Consider the following 12,793-nt stretch of genomic DNA (forward strand, 5'->3'; position numbering starts at 1 on the left):
TGATGTCGGGCTGTGGCCCCTTTCCTGGTTCATGCATATGGGGGGGAGGTGTGTGTGTGTGTAGAGGGTTCAAGGGAGTTCAGCCCCCTTTCCCAGTTCATCGAGGGGAGCAATGAGTGGAAGGGGACAGAAGTCCCTTTTCTGGTTCCTAGGGGGAGGTTCCAGTTCATGGGAGCGGCAGAGATCAGGTGATCCCAGGGGATCAGGGGATTCCGGGGCTCAGGCCCCTGTCCGGTTCATGGGGGGAGGGGCGGGGGGTAAGCACTCGCTCCCAAGGCCTAGGAGGGCAGGGCCCGCGGTAGGGCGGGCTCCCGCTTGTGCCTCCGGGCGATTTTCACAAGCTCCCGAAACTGGCACCAGCCCTTCTGCCGGGTGCCGCCCCGCGCCCTGCTAACCCTGGCCGGGACCCAGCGGCGCTGGAGACAAAGCGGAGCGCGGAGCTCAGAGCCGGAGCCAGGTGAGCTGCAGGAATCCTTGAGCGCGGGGGACTCTCGGTCCCGGGGGACGCGTGTGGGGACGGGCGGGCTCCACGCGGCGGCTGCTCCCCTGAGGCGAGCGCGCCCAGCGCCGCGTGACAGCGGCCCGCGCAGCAGCCGCGGGGTTCCCGGTCCCCGGGCTGCGGCGCAGCCTCTGCCCTGCGCGGCCGCCTCCCTCCGCCTTGTGCCCTGCGCCGTGGTGCGGCTCGCGCGGCTACAGCAGTTCCTTTAGTTTAGTTTGTGCATTTGACAGAGGGGGGGGCTGAGCCAGGGGCAACAAACAAAACTGACGCTGAGAAGCAGGGGAAGCTTGTGTAGGAAGAGAGGTTGGGAAGATTGGGACTGTTTAGAGATGGAGGCTAAAGAGGCGATAGTTTGCTAAGCTTCTGTCAACACGGACACACACAAGTTAGACGTTTATATAGGATTCAGGGAACATCTGCAGGAAGATTAGGTAATATTTAAGAAAAATGGAAGTGATCAGCTCTTAGTCTTCAGGGATTAACTAACTTCTAATTGATGGGCACTAGATTACCGAATGATGGGTGTTCTGTGTAGAGTATAAAGAGAACAGAATAGGAGCAGGTATTTCATAAATGCCCACTTCAGCGTTTCTTGCATCTTGTAATGGCCACTGACAGAGACAGATTTCAGAGTAACAGCCTGTTAGTCTGTATTCACAAAAAGAAAAGGAGTACTTGTGGCACCTTAGAGACTAACCAATTTATTTGAGCATGAGCTTTCGTGAGCTACAGCTCACTTCATCGGATGCATACTGTGGAATTCCACCCAGCCCTTGAGGAATTCCACCATGATTTCAACAATTTCCATCCCACCATCAACCTCAGCCTGGTCCAGTCCACACAAGAGATCCACTTCCTGGACACAACGGTGCTAATAAACGATGGTCACATAAACATCACCCTATACCGGAAACCTACTGACCGCTATTCCTACCTGCATGCCTCCAGCTTTCACCCTGACCACACCACACGATCCATTGTCTACAGCCAAGCTCTGCGATACAACCGCATTTGCTCCAACCCCTCAGACAGAGACAAACACCTACAAGATCTCTATCAAGCATTCTACAACTACAATACCCACCTGCAGAAGTGAAGAAACAGATTGATAGAGCCAGAAGAGTTCCCAGAAGTCACCTACTACAGGACAGGCCTAACAAAGAAAATAACAGAATGCCACTACCCGTCACCTTCAGCCCCCAACTAAAACCCCTCCAACGCATTATCAAGGATCTACAAAACTATCCTGAAGGATGACGCAACACTCTCACAAATCTTGGGAGACAGGCCAGTCCTTGCCTACAGACAGCCCCCCAGCCTGAAGCCAATACTCACCAGCAACCACACACCACACAACAGAACCACTAACCCAGGAACCTATCCTTGCAACAAAGCCCGTTGCCAACTGTGCCCACATATCTATTCAGGGGACACCATCACAGGGCCTAATAACATCAGCCACACTATCAGAGGCTTGTTCACCTGCACATCTACCAATGTGATATATGCCATCATGTGCCTGCAATGCCCCTCTGCCATGTACATTGTTCAAACTGGACAGTCTCTACGTAAAAGAATAAATGGACACAAATCAGATGTCAAGAATTATTCATAAACCAGTCGGAGAACACTTCAATCTCTCTGGTCACTCGATTTCTGATCTCAAAGTGACTATCCTTCAACAAAAAAATTTCAAAAACAGACTCCAACGAGAGACTGCTGAATTGGAATTAATTTGCAAATTGGATACAATTAACTTGGGCTTGAATAGAGACTGGGAATGGTTGATTCATTATAAAAAGTAACTATTTCCCCTTGTTTATTCCTCCCCCCCTCACTGTTCCTCAGACATTCTTGTTAAACACTGGATTTGTGCTGGAAATGTCCCACCTTGATTATCATACACATTGTAAGGAGAGTGATCACTTTAGATAAGCTATTACCAGCAGGAGAGTGGGTTGGGGGGGAGAGAAAACCTTTTGTAGTGATAAACACCCATTTTTTCATGGTTTGTGTGTATAAAAACATCTTCTGTATTTTCCACAGTATGCATCCGATGAAGTGAGCCGTAGCTCACGAAAGCTTATGCTCAAATAAATTGACAGAGACACAACACTGGACCAAATTAAACACTGGCTCCTCTGGCAATTGCTAAGTTCACATGGTTGCATGCTGTGTATAGACCATTTCACCAGTTCCCGTGTGCAGCAACTCAGGTTCTCTTGGTTGGGTTTTCCGTGGAGCAAAGGGAAGAAAATATAATTAAAAGAGTAAAATGTGGTTCAGGGGCACAGCTAGGAGCTGAAACTATTTCAAACGCACTATTTTTAAAATTGATTTTATTTAAAGTTGATAGTGTTCATATAAGGATATTTGTCAAATATGATGGCAGGTTTCCAATTTAAGAGTTGTGGGAGTTGCACTTTTATATCGGTTTATTTGGCTTATTTATCTTTCAGTCATTAGCTTCAGGATTTGTAGAAGCTTCTGACCATTGAATATTTGCTTTCCTGTAGTCTTAATTTTAGAAATATTTCCTATGACAAGACTATTAAATATTACCAGTTCAAAATTGCGGGGGGAGTCCTGCTCAGCCATATACGGGAACATGCTCAGTGCAGATATTATATTAGAGGAATTTGGCTCCTAAACTTGAAGTCTCTACTGAGAATGGATGAACTATGATTTTTCAAAGGCTTATAACTTCACCAAATTTGGGCGGATTTTCATGGGGAGAGCAAAAGGCACCTTACTGACACAAAGGCCACACCGTGCCAAATTTTAATCCCTAGCGCTAAAGCATGGAGGGGGTTGGATCACCAGAATATTTTTTTTATATGGGAAAAACATCTTCCCCTGAACTCATTCTGCCGTGGCCGATAAATTGTGTTGGCTGAGATTTTCCCAAAACAATTTAGCCTGAGGCAGATACCTGGCATGGAAAATTTCATCCCAAACTGTTTAAGTCTGGCAAAGTTATAAACAACCTAAAACAGGGTTTTATCATAGGGAGTGTCAGGCAACCTTCATAGGTGATACTGCCAGCCCCACCTTAGTAAACCATAAACACCCGAGGTTCTAATCTGTCTCCACAATCATAGGTGTTTTCTTGAAATGCAGCTGCAAGCCACCTTGTTATTTATCCTATTCTTGTGTGTTACCGGTGTATTGAATTTTGGATAGTACCACTGCTGGCACAGGAGAAGGAGAGCAAAGTATTCGGGAAATTAGCTACCTTTTGGTGTGATAATTACTATAATACAGGGCATGGCTCTGAATCTAGGGTGTTGTTTTTTTTTAGTACCACTTCATATCAAAGTCCTTTGCAAAAATTTGCTAATCGGTCCTCACAATACCTAAAACAATTGTAGAACAACCTGATACCACTGAAAGTTGATGTGTTAAGCAAAGACTCAAAGATAGCTGTATTGATGCTGATATTTATTTCCTTTTATTATAGCAGCACCAAGCACTATAGTTAAGGTTTCATAATGGCTTCCGGTGGGAGGGAGAGAAGCAAGTGGGGAGAGGACCATCTAGGAAGGAGCAGGTTCCTTCTTTTGGTATCTTGACCACCTTCCTCTCTGATTGCTAGTTTTCCCTCTGCCTCGATGCAGTCCTCCTTCATACTCTTTGAAGACACCTTCCGTGTCCATGTCTCCTCTGACCCATTAGTTGCTGCCTCTTCAGCCTCATTTCCTCAGCCTCCCCTCATTTGATCATCAGCCCTGGAACAGCTCTTTTGCTCACCAAGATTACCACTCACTGAATCTTGTTCTGAATAAAAACTCTTGAATCTCAGGTCTATTCTTTCAGTGCTCCCTCTCTCTAACCATCACCTAATGCCCAACAATGTTGCTCCTTAGCCCCTTGCACGGGCCTTCCATGACACTTCAGTCCATCACTGGCCACTGCCAGGATTCCTCTGCTGCAGTCAGTCCCTTCTTCTGCTGATTTTCCTCTGGCACTACTGCAATGTGTTAAAAATAGTTCTATCAAAGTCCTACTTCACATGAGAAAAACAGGATATTAAGAACATCATTTAAATACAACGAAAGCATGTCTGCAACTTCTCTGGTAGTAGTAGGAATAAATGAACAATGCATTCTCTCTTTCTAGGGGCAAGATTAAGAAGCTGCTTTGATTACAAAGAGAGTTTGACTCCGTTTGCCTAATATTTTTAACAGAAGATGTTAAGTAAAAGTGAATCCCTTACTTCATGGCAGGAATCAGTGATGAGTTCGACCTGGCTGACTTATGTATTAGAACAATGGACTGGTGTGGAGTACCACTATTTATACTATATTGTCTTCATCTTGTGGGTGTTAAACATAATATTTTTTGCACCTCTTTTAATTTTCATAAGCATTAGTTGCTTTTTAAATCTTCTCCTGCACATTTACAAGAGAAAGAATGGCCTAGATGAGGATTTCTCCAGTAAGTCATGGGACAACGGAAGGTTCATGGTGGCATCCGTACTTAGTATGTGTGGAAAACTGTGGCACGGTAAGACATTTTTCTCTCTGAACACTATTGTACTGTGAGATGCTATCATTTGATTATTAAAAACTGGTATCCTGAACTATACTTACACTCAGATGGGGATCACTCATAGATATGAGAATTTGTTGACATTTCCTGGGCATTTTGAGCCGTGATAGATAATAGGAATGATGGAGGCTTTCAGCGACGCCATTGGTTCTTCTCCAGCCCAAGTTGGTAGTAACAAAATGTACTTATTGTTTATGTGGCTCCCTTCTCGTAGCAGTGGTGGGAAATTATTAAGAAAAAACCTACTGTAGAAAAGAAACATAAGTACTGGTGTGGGTTTATAAATATTAGAACTGCCAGGCACATGACAGATTGTGGGTTTTTTGCTTAAATTAGAATCATAGGCATAGTGGATGAAGTTAATGCAGTAGATACAGAGCCTGAAAAACTCCCCCAATACAGAAAGTTTTAAATTTCTATGACTTCCCTTATCTAGAGGCTGACATAAAAGATGAAACCCACAAACAGAGACTACAGTCAGCATCCCAGCAGAAACCTCTGCATCCTCCCCTTTCCCAACAGCTTGGGGTTAGGGGGCCTGGCCTTCTCGGTAACACCTTACCTCTGCATCTCACATGCAGGGATTTAGCTAGTTGTTTATATTTATCTCTGGCTAGTAGGCAACCAATAAACAATTTCAAGGCCTGCAATAGGTGCATTGGAACTAAATTCTGCAGTGGCAGCCCCTAAATTTGGTGCCAATATTAATAACTTATTCACTACTAGAAAATACTCTTCATTCTCCATGTCTTCCCCTGCTCTTCAAGGGCAGGACTTCACTACCCGCCGGATCAGCAGGTAGTGATCGATCCCTGAACGTGCTCCCTGTTGACTCTGGAAATCCATCACACGAGAGGTAGAAGCGTAGTCAATGGGGGAAGCGGCAGTGGTCGACTCGCCGCCATCCTCACGGCCAGTTATGCCGACTTCAGCTATGCTATTCTCTTAGCTGAAGTTGCGTATCTTAGGTCAACACCCCACCCCCTTCCCCAGTGTGTAGACCAGGGGCAAGTGACCCAGCTTGATTCCCAGGATTTTGGCTCCTACAATGTTGGCAAGGCAGTCTGAGTCAGAATGTCCCTCTCCCAATCCCCCAGTGTATATCAGGGAAAGTGGTGCACATAGCTGGCTTCGTTGTGCCTTGGCAGCCCAGCCCACCATCCTACACTTCTGTCTCCTTCCACTCCTGGGGATAGAAGGAGACAGAGTTCATGGGGCCCTGATTGAGATGAGCAGAGCAGGGATGAGATGAGCAGAGGCGAGAACACCTCTTATGGGTATTGTTTCAGACCCTCTATAGACTCAAGAAGACATTACTGCATTGATTTTCTCACTTCACATTGTCAAGGTTATCTCTGCAAACATAAAGGCTACAAACAATTAAACAAAGGAGCGCTGAGATTCTGGAGTACAATTATGTTACAAGGAGTAAATTCTGCATCAGATTCTCTAATCATGGAATACACTGGACCCTGCTTGGGAGTGAAAGTGGGCAGCATATTTTGGATGTAAGTTTGCGATACAATATGGCAGCACAAAAGACCAATGCATCACATCTGAAACAGGGAATTGTTAATATTCCTTTCATGTATGGTTTGGAGGGACTATTTATCCTACTACTTGCTGCTCAAAGTGCACAGGTTTTGGTGGGGTGAGAGGGGAGTGTTGAAGCTTCCAAGAATTTCCAGACACACATTAATTTTGAGGGGTAAAACTAAGACACACAGGCATCAACACTTGGGCTCTGGCTCAGTGGCTGTTTAATTGCAGTGTAGACATTCGGGTTTGGGCTGAAGCCTGGGCTCTGGGACCCTGCGAGTGGGGAAGCCAGCACTTAGATTCTGTACAAATAGATGGGAAAGCCACTTATTCCTTTTTTCTAGTTTTAGTTTGTGAGTAAGATGCTACTTTTACATTAAAAAGAAAAGGAGTACTCGTGGCACCTTAGAGACTAACAAATTTATTTGAGCATAAGCTTTCGTGAGCTACAGCTCACTTCATCGGATGCATAAAGCTTATGCTCAAATAAATTTGTTAGTCTCTAAGGTGCCATAAGTATTCCTTTTCTTGTTGCGAATACAGACTAACATGGCTGCTACTCTGAAACCTGTATTTGTATAAAGTGGCTGCATCCTCTACTGGCAGTTGGGGTGAACTGCCTACATGTTATGTTATTGAAACTGTGTCTTTGTGGGCTGAGTGTCCCAGTCAGTCTGGGCAAGGCACTGAACCTATTATTATTTATTATGCACAGCCAGCTGGAACAGGATACAGAACAAACCAGATCTCTTATAAGCACCATGTAAAGTATTCAAGCCAGGGGACGCCAAAACAAATTAACAAAATAGATATGTCCTCTTCAAGAAGGTCACAGTGAAGAAGCCAACTTTTAAACAAAGTTCATAAGGCCCTTACCTTAGGGCCCTAATTCAGAGCTCCTAAAATTGGCATCAGACAAAATCTTTGTGCCCAGTCAGTCTAGTTTCCTGGTGCCTGAGAAACCTGCATGACTTCTGGTTTCCTGCTCAGTCTGTTTCCTATTTAAGTAGTCCAGGTCCAGGCCAGGGCAGGGGACTTCCTTGATTACACCTAGAGAATTTTGGTTGTAGGCGCCTGCCTGTTCCTTCAAGGCTGGTACAGTCCTTCAAATACCTTAAGCACTGAGTGATCACTGAATGCTATACTTGACCACCAAGACGACTTCTTTGATGGCAGCAGCAACAGATCCTTTCCAACAGTGCTGAGGAATTTTGGTTCCTTTCCTCCTCCTCCATCAACCCCTATCTTTTCATCCTTTTCCTCTTTCATCCAGAAGAAAAGAGATCCCCCTGCTCTCAGGCAAGTTCAATAACTTAGCTATTAAAATATTGTCCCATTTGGCTGCATGAGTGTATTGTATCCACTCCATCTTGAACATGTCAAAACGCTCTTCTCCACACCTTCCCAAATAGCTTAATTTTGAAGGGGTTTGTCATAACCATATAGCTAAGGATAGTCTAGAATTCCTCCTTACTTGTAAGGGGTTAAGAAGCTCAGACAACCTGGTTGGCACCTGACCAAAAGGACCAATGGGGAAAGAAAATACTTTCAAATCTGGGGTGGCCGCGGGGGGGGGGGGGGGGAAGGCTTTTTTGTGCTCTTTGTTTGGGTGTTCTCTTGGGAAGCAGAGAAGCACCAGGTCAGAAAACTCCTTCTCCTATAAACCATCCTAAAGTGAGTCTCAATATTGCAGAAAGAGTAAGTAAATAAGGCAGGGCATGTTAGATTACATTTTGTTTTCAACTTGTGAATTTTCCTGCAGGAAATTAACTACCCTGCCCTCAGACAGAAAAAAAAAAACTCCAGGTGCTCACAGCTTAAAAAAAATCCTTAAAAAAACCCGCAAAAACCTCCCTGCTTTCCAAGCAGCCAAAAGGAAAAAAAAAATTGTCCTTTTAAAATCCGACTGTGCTTTTGGTTCAAAATGATCCCACCGCTCTGCCACCACGTCAGGGTTCCCTCCCTACTCTGAACTCTAGGGTACAGATCTGGGGACTTGCATGAAAGCCCCCTAGGCTTATTTCTACCAGCTTAGGTAAAAACTTCCCCAAGGCACACATCCTTTGTCCTTGGATGGTATGCTGCCACCACCAAGTGATTTAGACAAAGAATCAGGGAAAGGACTACTTGGAATTCCTATTCCCCCAAAATATCCCCCCAAGCCCTACACCCCCTTCCTGGGAAGGCTTGAGAATAATATACCAACCAAATAGGTAAACCAGATTCTTAAAAAACAGAACTTTATTATAAAGGAAAAAAAAGTAAAAGAAGCACCTCTGTAAAATCAGGATGGAAGGTAACTTTACAGGGTAATCAGATTCAAAACACAGAGGATTCCCCTCTAGGCAAAACTTTAAAGTTACAAAAAACACGGATAAACCTCCCTCTTAGCACAGGGAAAATTCACAAGTTGAAAACAAAAGGTAATCTAATGCGCCCTGCCTTATTTACTTACTCTTTCTACAATATTGAGACTCACTTTTGGATGGTTTATAGGAGAAGAAGTTTTCTTACCTGGTGCTTCTCTGCTTCCCAAGAGAACACCCAAACAAAGAGCACAAACAAAGCCTCCCCTGCCCCCCAGATTTGAAAGTATCTTCTTTCCCCATTGGTCCTTTTGGTCAGGTACCAACCAGATCATCTGAGCTTCTTAACCCCTTACAAGTAAGGAGGAATTCTAGGCTACCCTTAGCTGTATGATTATGACAGGGGTCTAAGAAGGTTTTCTCCTATTACAGCATCACTGGAGAAGACGTGGGTTAAATAAATCAAAGATCCATCAACTGAGAGTTACTAACGTGATACCAAGTCCAATAGGACTTGAAGTTTACACATTTTCTGCAGTTTCAAAGACCAACTTTTCCTTCCTACACCTCAGCTGATGTAGCAGGAAGTCTTTTGGAGTTCTCGATTTGTGGCTGTAAAATTTGAACGTGTGCTCACAAATGAGAATTTGGATCCTCCTCTCTTGCTCTGAGAGCTACCATTGCACACATAGCCATGGTCTGAACTGCCCTCTGTCATTCCTCAGCCCCAGCCCCAGCCCCAGAAGAAGTCATCAGCTAGGAACCCCCACTGCAGAAAAACATCACAAGCCAATCAAAGACAACTCCCAGCATTGTTATACAGCTTGGCCTGTGTTGCTCCCAGTTTCTTGGCTAACTCCTATGCAAAATTCTGGAATCTAAGAACACAGGGCAGGCAGCACCAGATAAAGATCCTACCAGCAGAAACAACCTCATCCAAGCATCCTTTGATGACACTTTATTGTTTGGAGCATCTCTAGAGAGAGCTTTAAATGATTTGGACAGAGCTTTTAATGACTTCTTTGGATCTTAGTCAAAAATTGTCTCCATTTCCATCATCTAGAGCAGTGGTTCCCAAACTTGTTCCGCCGCTTGTGCAGGGAATGCCCCTGGTGGGCCACACCGGTTTGTTTACCTGCCACGTCTGCAAGTTCAGCCGATCGGGGCTCCTGGTGGCTGCGGTTCGCTGTTCCAGGCCAATGGGAGCTGCTGGAAGCGGCGCAGGCCGAGGGACATATAGAAAAGGTACCAAGAAGGCTATTGCAGATGATTAGAGGCATAGAAAACTTCAGAATGATGAAAGATTTCTCAGATTATAGAGTTCTTCAAGTGGCTCTGTATATTCCCACTTATGGGTATTGCTCTGCCTAGTGGTATCTAAGTAGGACCCTCTCCTAGCAGTGTACCTTAGAGCACACTCACGTGTCCATTCCCCCCCCTCAACATATCCAAATGTTTTGAAAGTGAGGATATAAGGGGTGGGTTGACCTGAGCTCTTCACCACCTCAGTTCCTTCAAACCGTGCCTGGATGGAAGTGAACCGCTCCAGTCTCTTTGGATCTGGAGTCCTTTCTGCCTGAAGTGTTCTTTCTTGTAGCTAGTTAGTGTTATATAGGTATAGTCAGTTAGTGCATAGCTCAGTTCCAGGTTATGGCAAAACTGAAGGAGAAGATGGGATTCAAGAGGTCCACTTCATGTCCCACTGTCTTCCCTGTGTCTGATAACCACATGTGGTATCTCAAGTGCCTGGGAGAGGGCTTCTCTCCTTCTAGGTGTTCTATTTGCCAGACTTTTAGACTCAGAGTCTGCAAGGACAGACAGACTCAATTATAGCTCCTTCTTCTCATCCCTCTGGATCTGGACAGTTGTTGGATCCAAAATCCAAGAGGCCAGTCTTGACTCCTGTGGCTTCTGGTAAGTCAAAACTGTTGAAGTGCTCCAGGAACTGGAGCCCCATCAGGTCCAGCTTTGGTTCCCTCTGGTACCTCTGAAGCTACCTATGTCAGAACCGAGGGCCATGTGGTTGGCTTCAGCTGTCTTGCGTTCCAAGAAAAAGTCGAGGGCTAAGATGACCACTCTCAGCTGTGCTGTATCCCATGCATCAGACTTCTCGGATCCATCCAATTCCAACGGAGCCTCCACGGCTTCGAAATCCTGATTGTTTCCAGTCTCTTCTTCAGAAACTAGCAGGATGGATTTGAGTCTTGTATTGGATGTGATGCTGTCCATGTCTTTGGCTCTGACTGTTACTGTTATAAGCAAAAGAGGCCTAAGGACAAATCAGCCACTGTTAGCAGTGCCAGATCCCATGCTTCAGATTTATCAGATCCACCCCATATGACAGAACTGCTATGATTCTAAAATCTAGATTTTCACCTTCAGCTCTGGCAGCTAGGGAGATAGATGGTACCAGATCCAATGCAGGATACAAGTCTAAGTCTTTGGCTTTGGCAACAGTTCCATCAGTTTTGATTCCAGGTCCATCTTTGGTTCCAAAAGATGCAGTGATGGTGATAGCTGAAGTTCACTGTTTAGCTTCTGATTGTTCCTTGGATCCAACTGTGAAACAGAAGGTCTCCAGAAAGAGGCAAGAATCACCGGTCTTGAGATCTGCTTCTTCTTCATCTGAAAGAAAGAAAAGAACAGAGGACATTGTTACTGTTTCCCCAGAATGTGGCTAAGAACTCAGGGCTTCCTTTGGTGCCTCGGACTCTGCTGCTAGAACATTGGCTCCTGCTATGAGGAGGCATGCTTGGGTTTGCTGCTCTTCTCTGGCCCTGGATACGAGACTTAAACTAGAGGATCTGTCCTTCAAAGGGGATGATCTCAGAGAAAAGACAGATGAGTTGCTGGAATAGCTAAAGGAGGCAAGATCAACAGCCCATTTTCTGGGCTTGATTTCTTCTGAGACGAGGAGACCTTCTACTCCTTCTTTTCGTTATCCTAGACAATTCTGTCCCAAGTCGTCGTTATCCTATTTTTTGCCTAATATAAGATGTCAGCAGTACCACTAATTGACATCCTTCCAGAGCCAACATTAAAAAAGGTCATTTAAGTCAAGGCCTAAATCTCAGCAACCTGCTGCCTCCATGACATCTTTGTCTTGAAACACTGGGCCTCAGAATTGATGGAACGATTGTTGGAATTATTTTTTAGGCAGCATATTACAACACTAATTTAATCATAAATTTCTTTATTAAATTCAGAGGCCAAATGGTATTGATACAATTGCTCTAAACATGCCTAAAAAGTCTAAATAATAAGCAATTTACTACATCCAAACAGTAACACAACATTTGTAAGCACTTAATCAAGATACTTACAATTGGGCTAAACTCAGGGGTGCTTAGATCCATATTGGTCAGCTTCAACATGGTCAGGCAGGTATTGGCAATGCACCCTTTAAGAATTTACTTTTTTATATCCTTTCACAAACAAGGGATGTCATTGCCAATCACTGACTTAAGCTAAAATCCAGTTTGAGACAGTTCACCCTTATTTCCAGTTTTAATCCAGATAAGATTTACAATTTCCTTTTTCCCCAAAGGCCTTTCTTCCCTATCTCTTCCCCTCCTTCTTCCTGACCAACAGTTTTTCTGTTGCTCCTGGGTTCACATAGGCCCTAATTTCTGAGATAACACTGGTGTGTGGGGTAGGAAGGTCCATGCTGGCTCCTTCTACGACAGATTCTCTCTGTCTTGTTTAAAACCATCTGCAATCACCCCTATTGGTCAGAAGCTTCTTTTTAGAAACTTCCCTTTATTTTATTAGTTATTCTTTGAACCCTACTTCATTCGGTCTGGCCTTCTAACTCATTCTTTTCAAGGCCTTTCTTTTACATGCAAATTACTTCTTTACAAAATATTCCCTTAACCAAACTTAAGATGACTTTAATTTT

The 12,793-nt window shown here is 44.5% G+C and overlaps 1 protein-coding gene and 1 long non-coding RNA gene across 3 annotated transcripts in view; one reads left to right on the forward strand and one right to left on the reverse strand.

Annotated features, from left to right (window-relative positions):
* The first annotated feature begins 287 nt into the window (after window positions 1-287).
* The window catches only part of LOC140906702 (DGAT1/2-independent enzyme synthesizing storage lipids), a 47,856-nt gene continuing 35,350 nt past the window's right edge, over window positions 288-12,793 (forward strand). The window contains exons 1-2 of one of the 2 annotated variants that reach the window (XM_073331146.1): window positions 378-457; window positions 4,619-5,005. In XM_073331146.1, coding sequence (XP_073187247.1) covers window positions 4,690-5,005 — 316 coding nt within the window. In that variant the 5' untranslated portion in view covers window positions 378-457; window positions 4,619-4,689. Of the gene's footprint in view, window positions 458-4,618; window positions 5,006-12,793 lie in introns of both variants that reach the window. The other variant, XM_073331148.1, reaches the window with a different exon arrangement.
* The window catches only part of LOC144930199 (uncharacterized), a 140,516-nt gene continuing 137,572 nt past the window's right edge, over window positions 9,850-12,793 (reverse strand). Inside the window, exon 5 of the long non-coding RNA XR_013635303.1 lies at window positions 9,850-11,520. This is a non-coding gene — a long non-coding RNA (uncharacterized LOC144930199). The remainder of the gene's footprint in view (window positions 11,521-12,793) is intronic.

Source organism: Lepidochelys kempii, chromosome 2, assembly GCF_965140285.1.
Source record: "Lepidochelys kempii isolate rLepKem1 chromosome 2, rLepKem1.hap1, whole genome shotgun sequence".
Taxonomy (NCBI): domain Eukaryota; kingdom Metazoa; phylum Chordata; order Testudines; family Cheloniidae; genus Lepidochelys; species Lepidochelys kempii.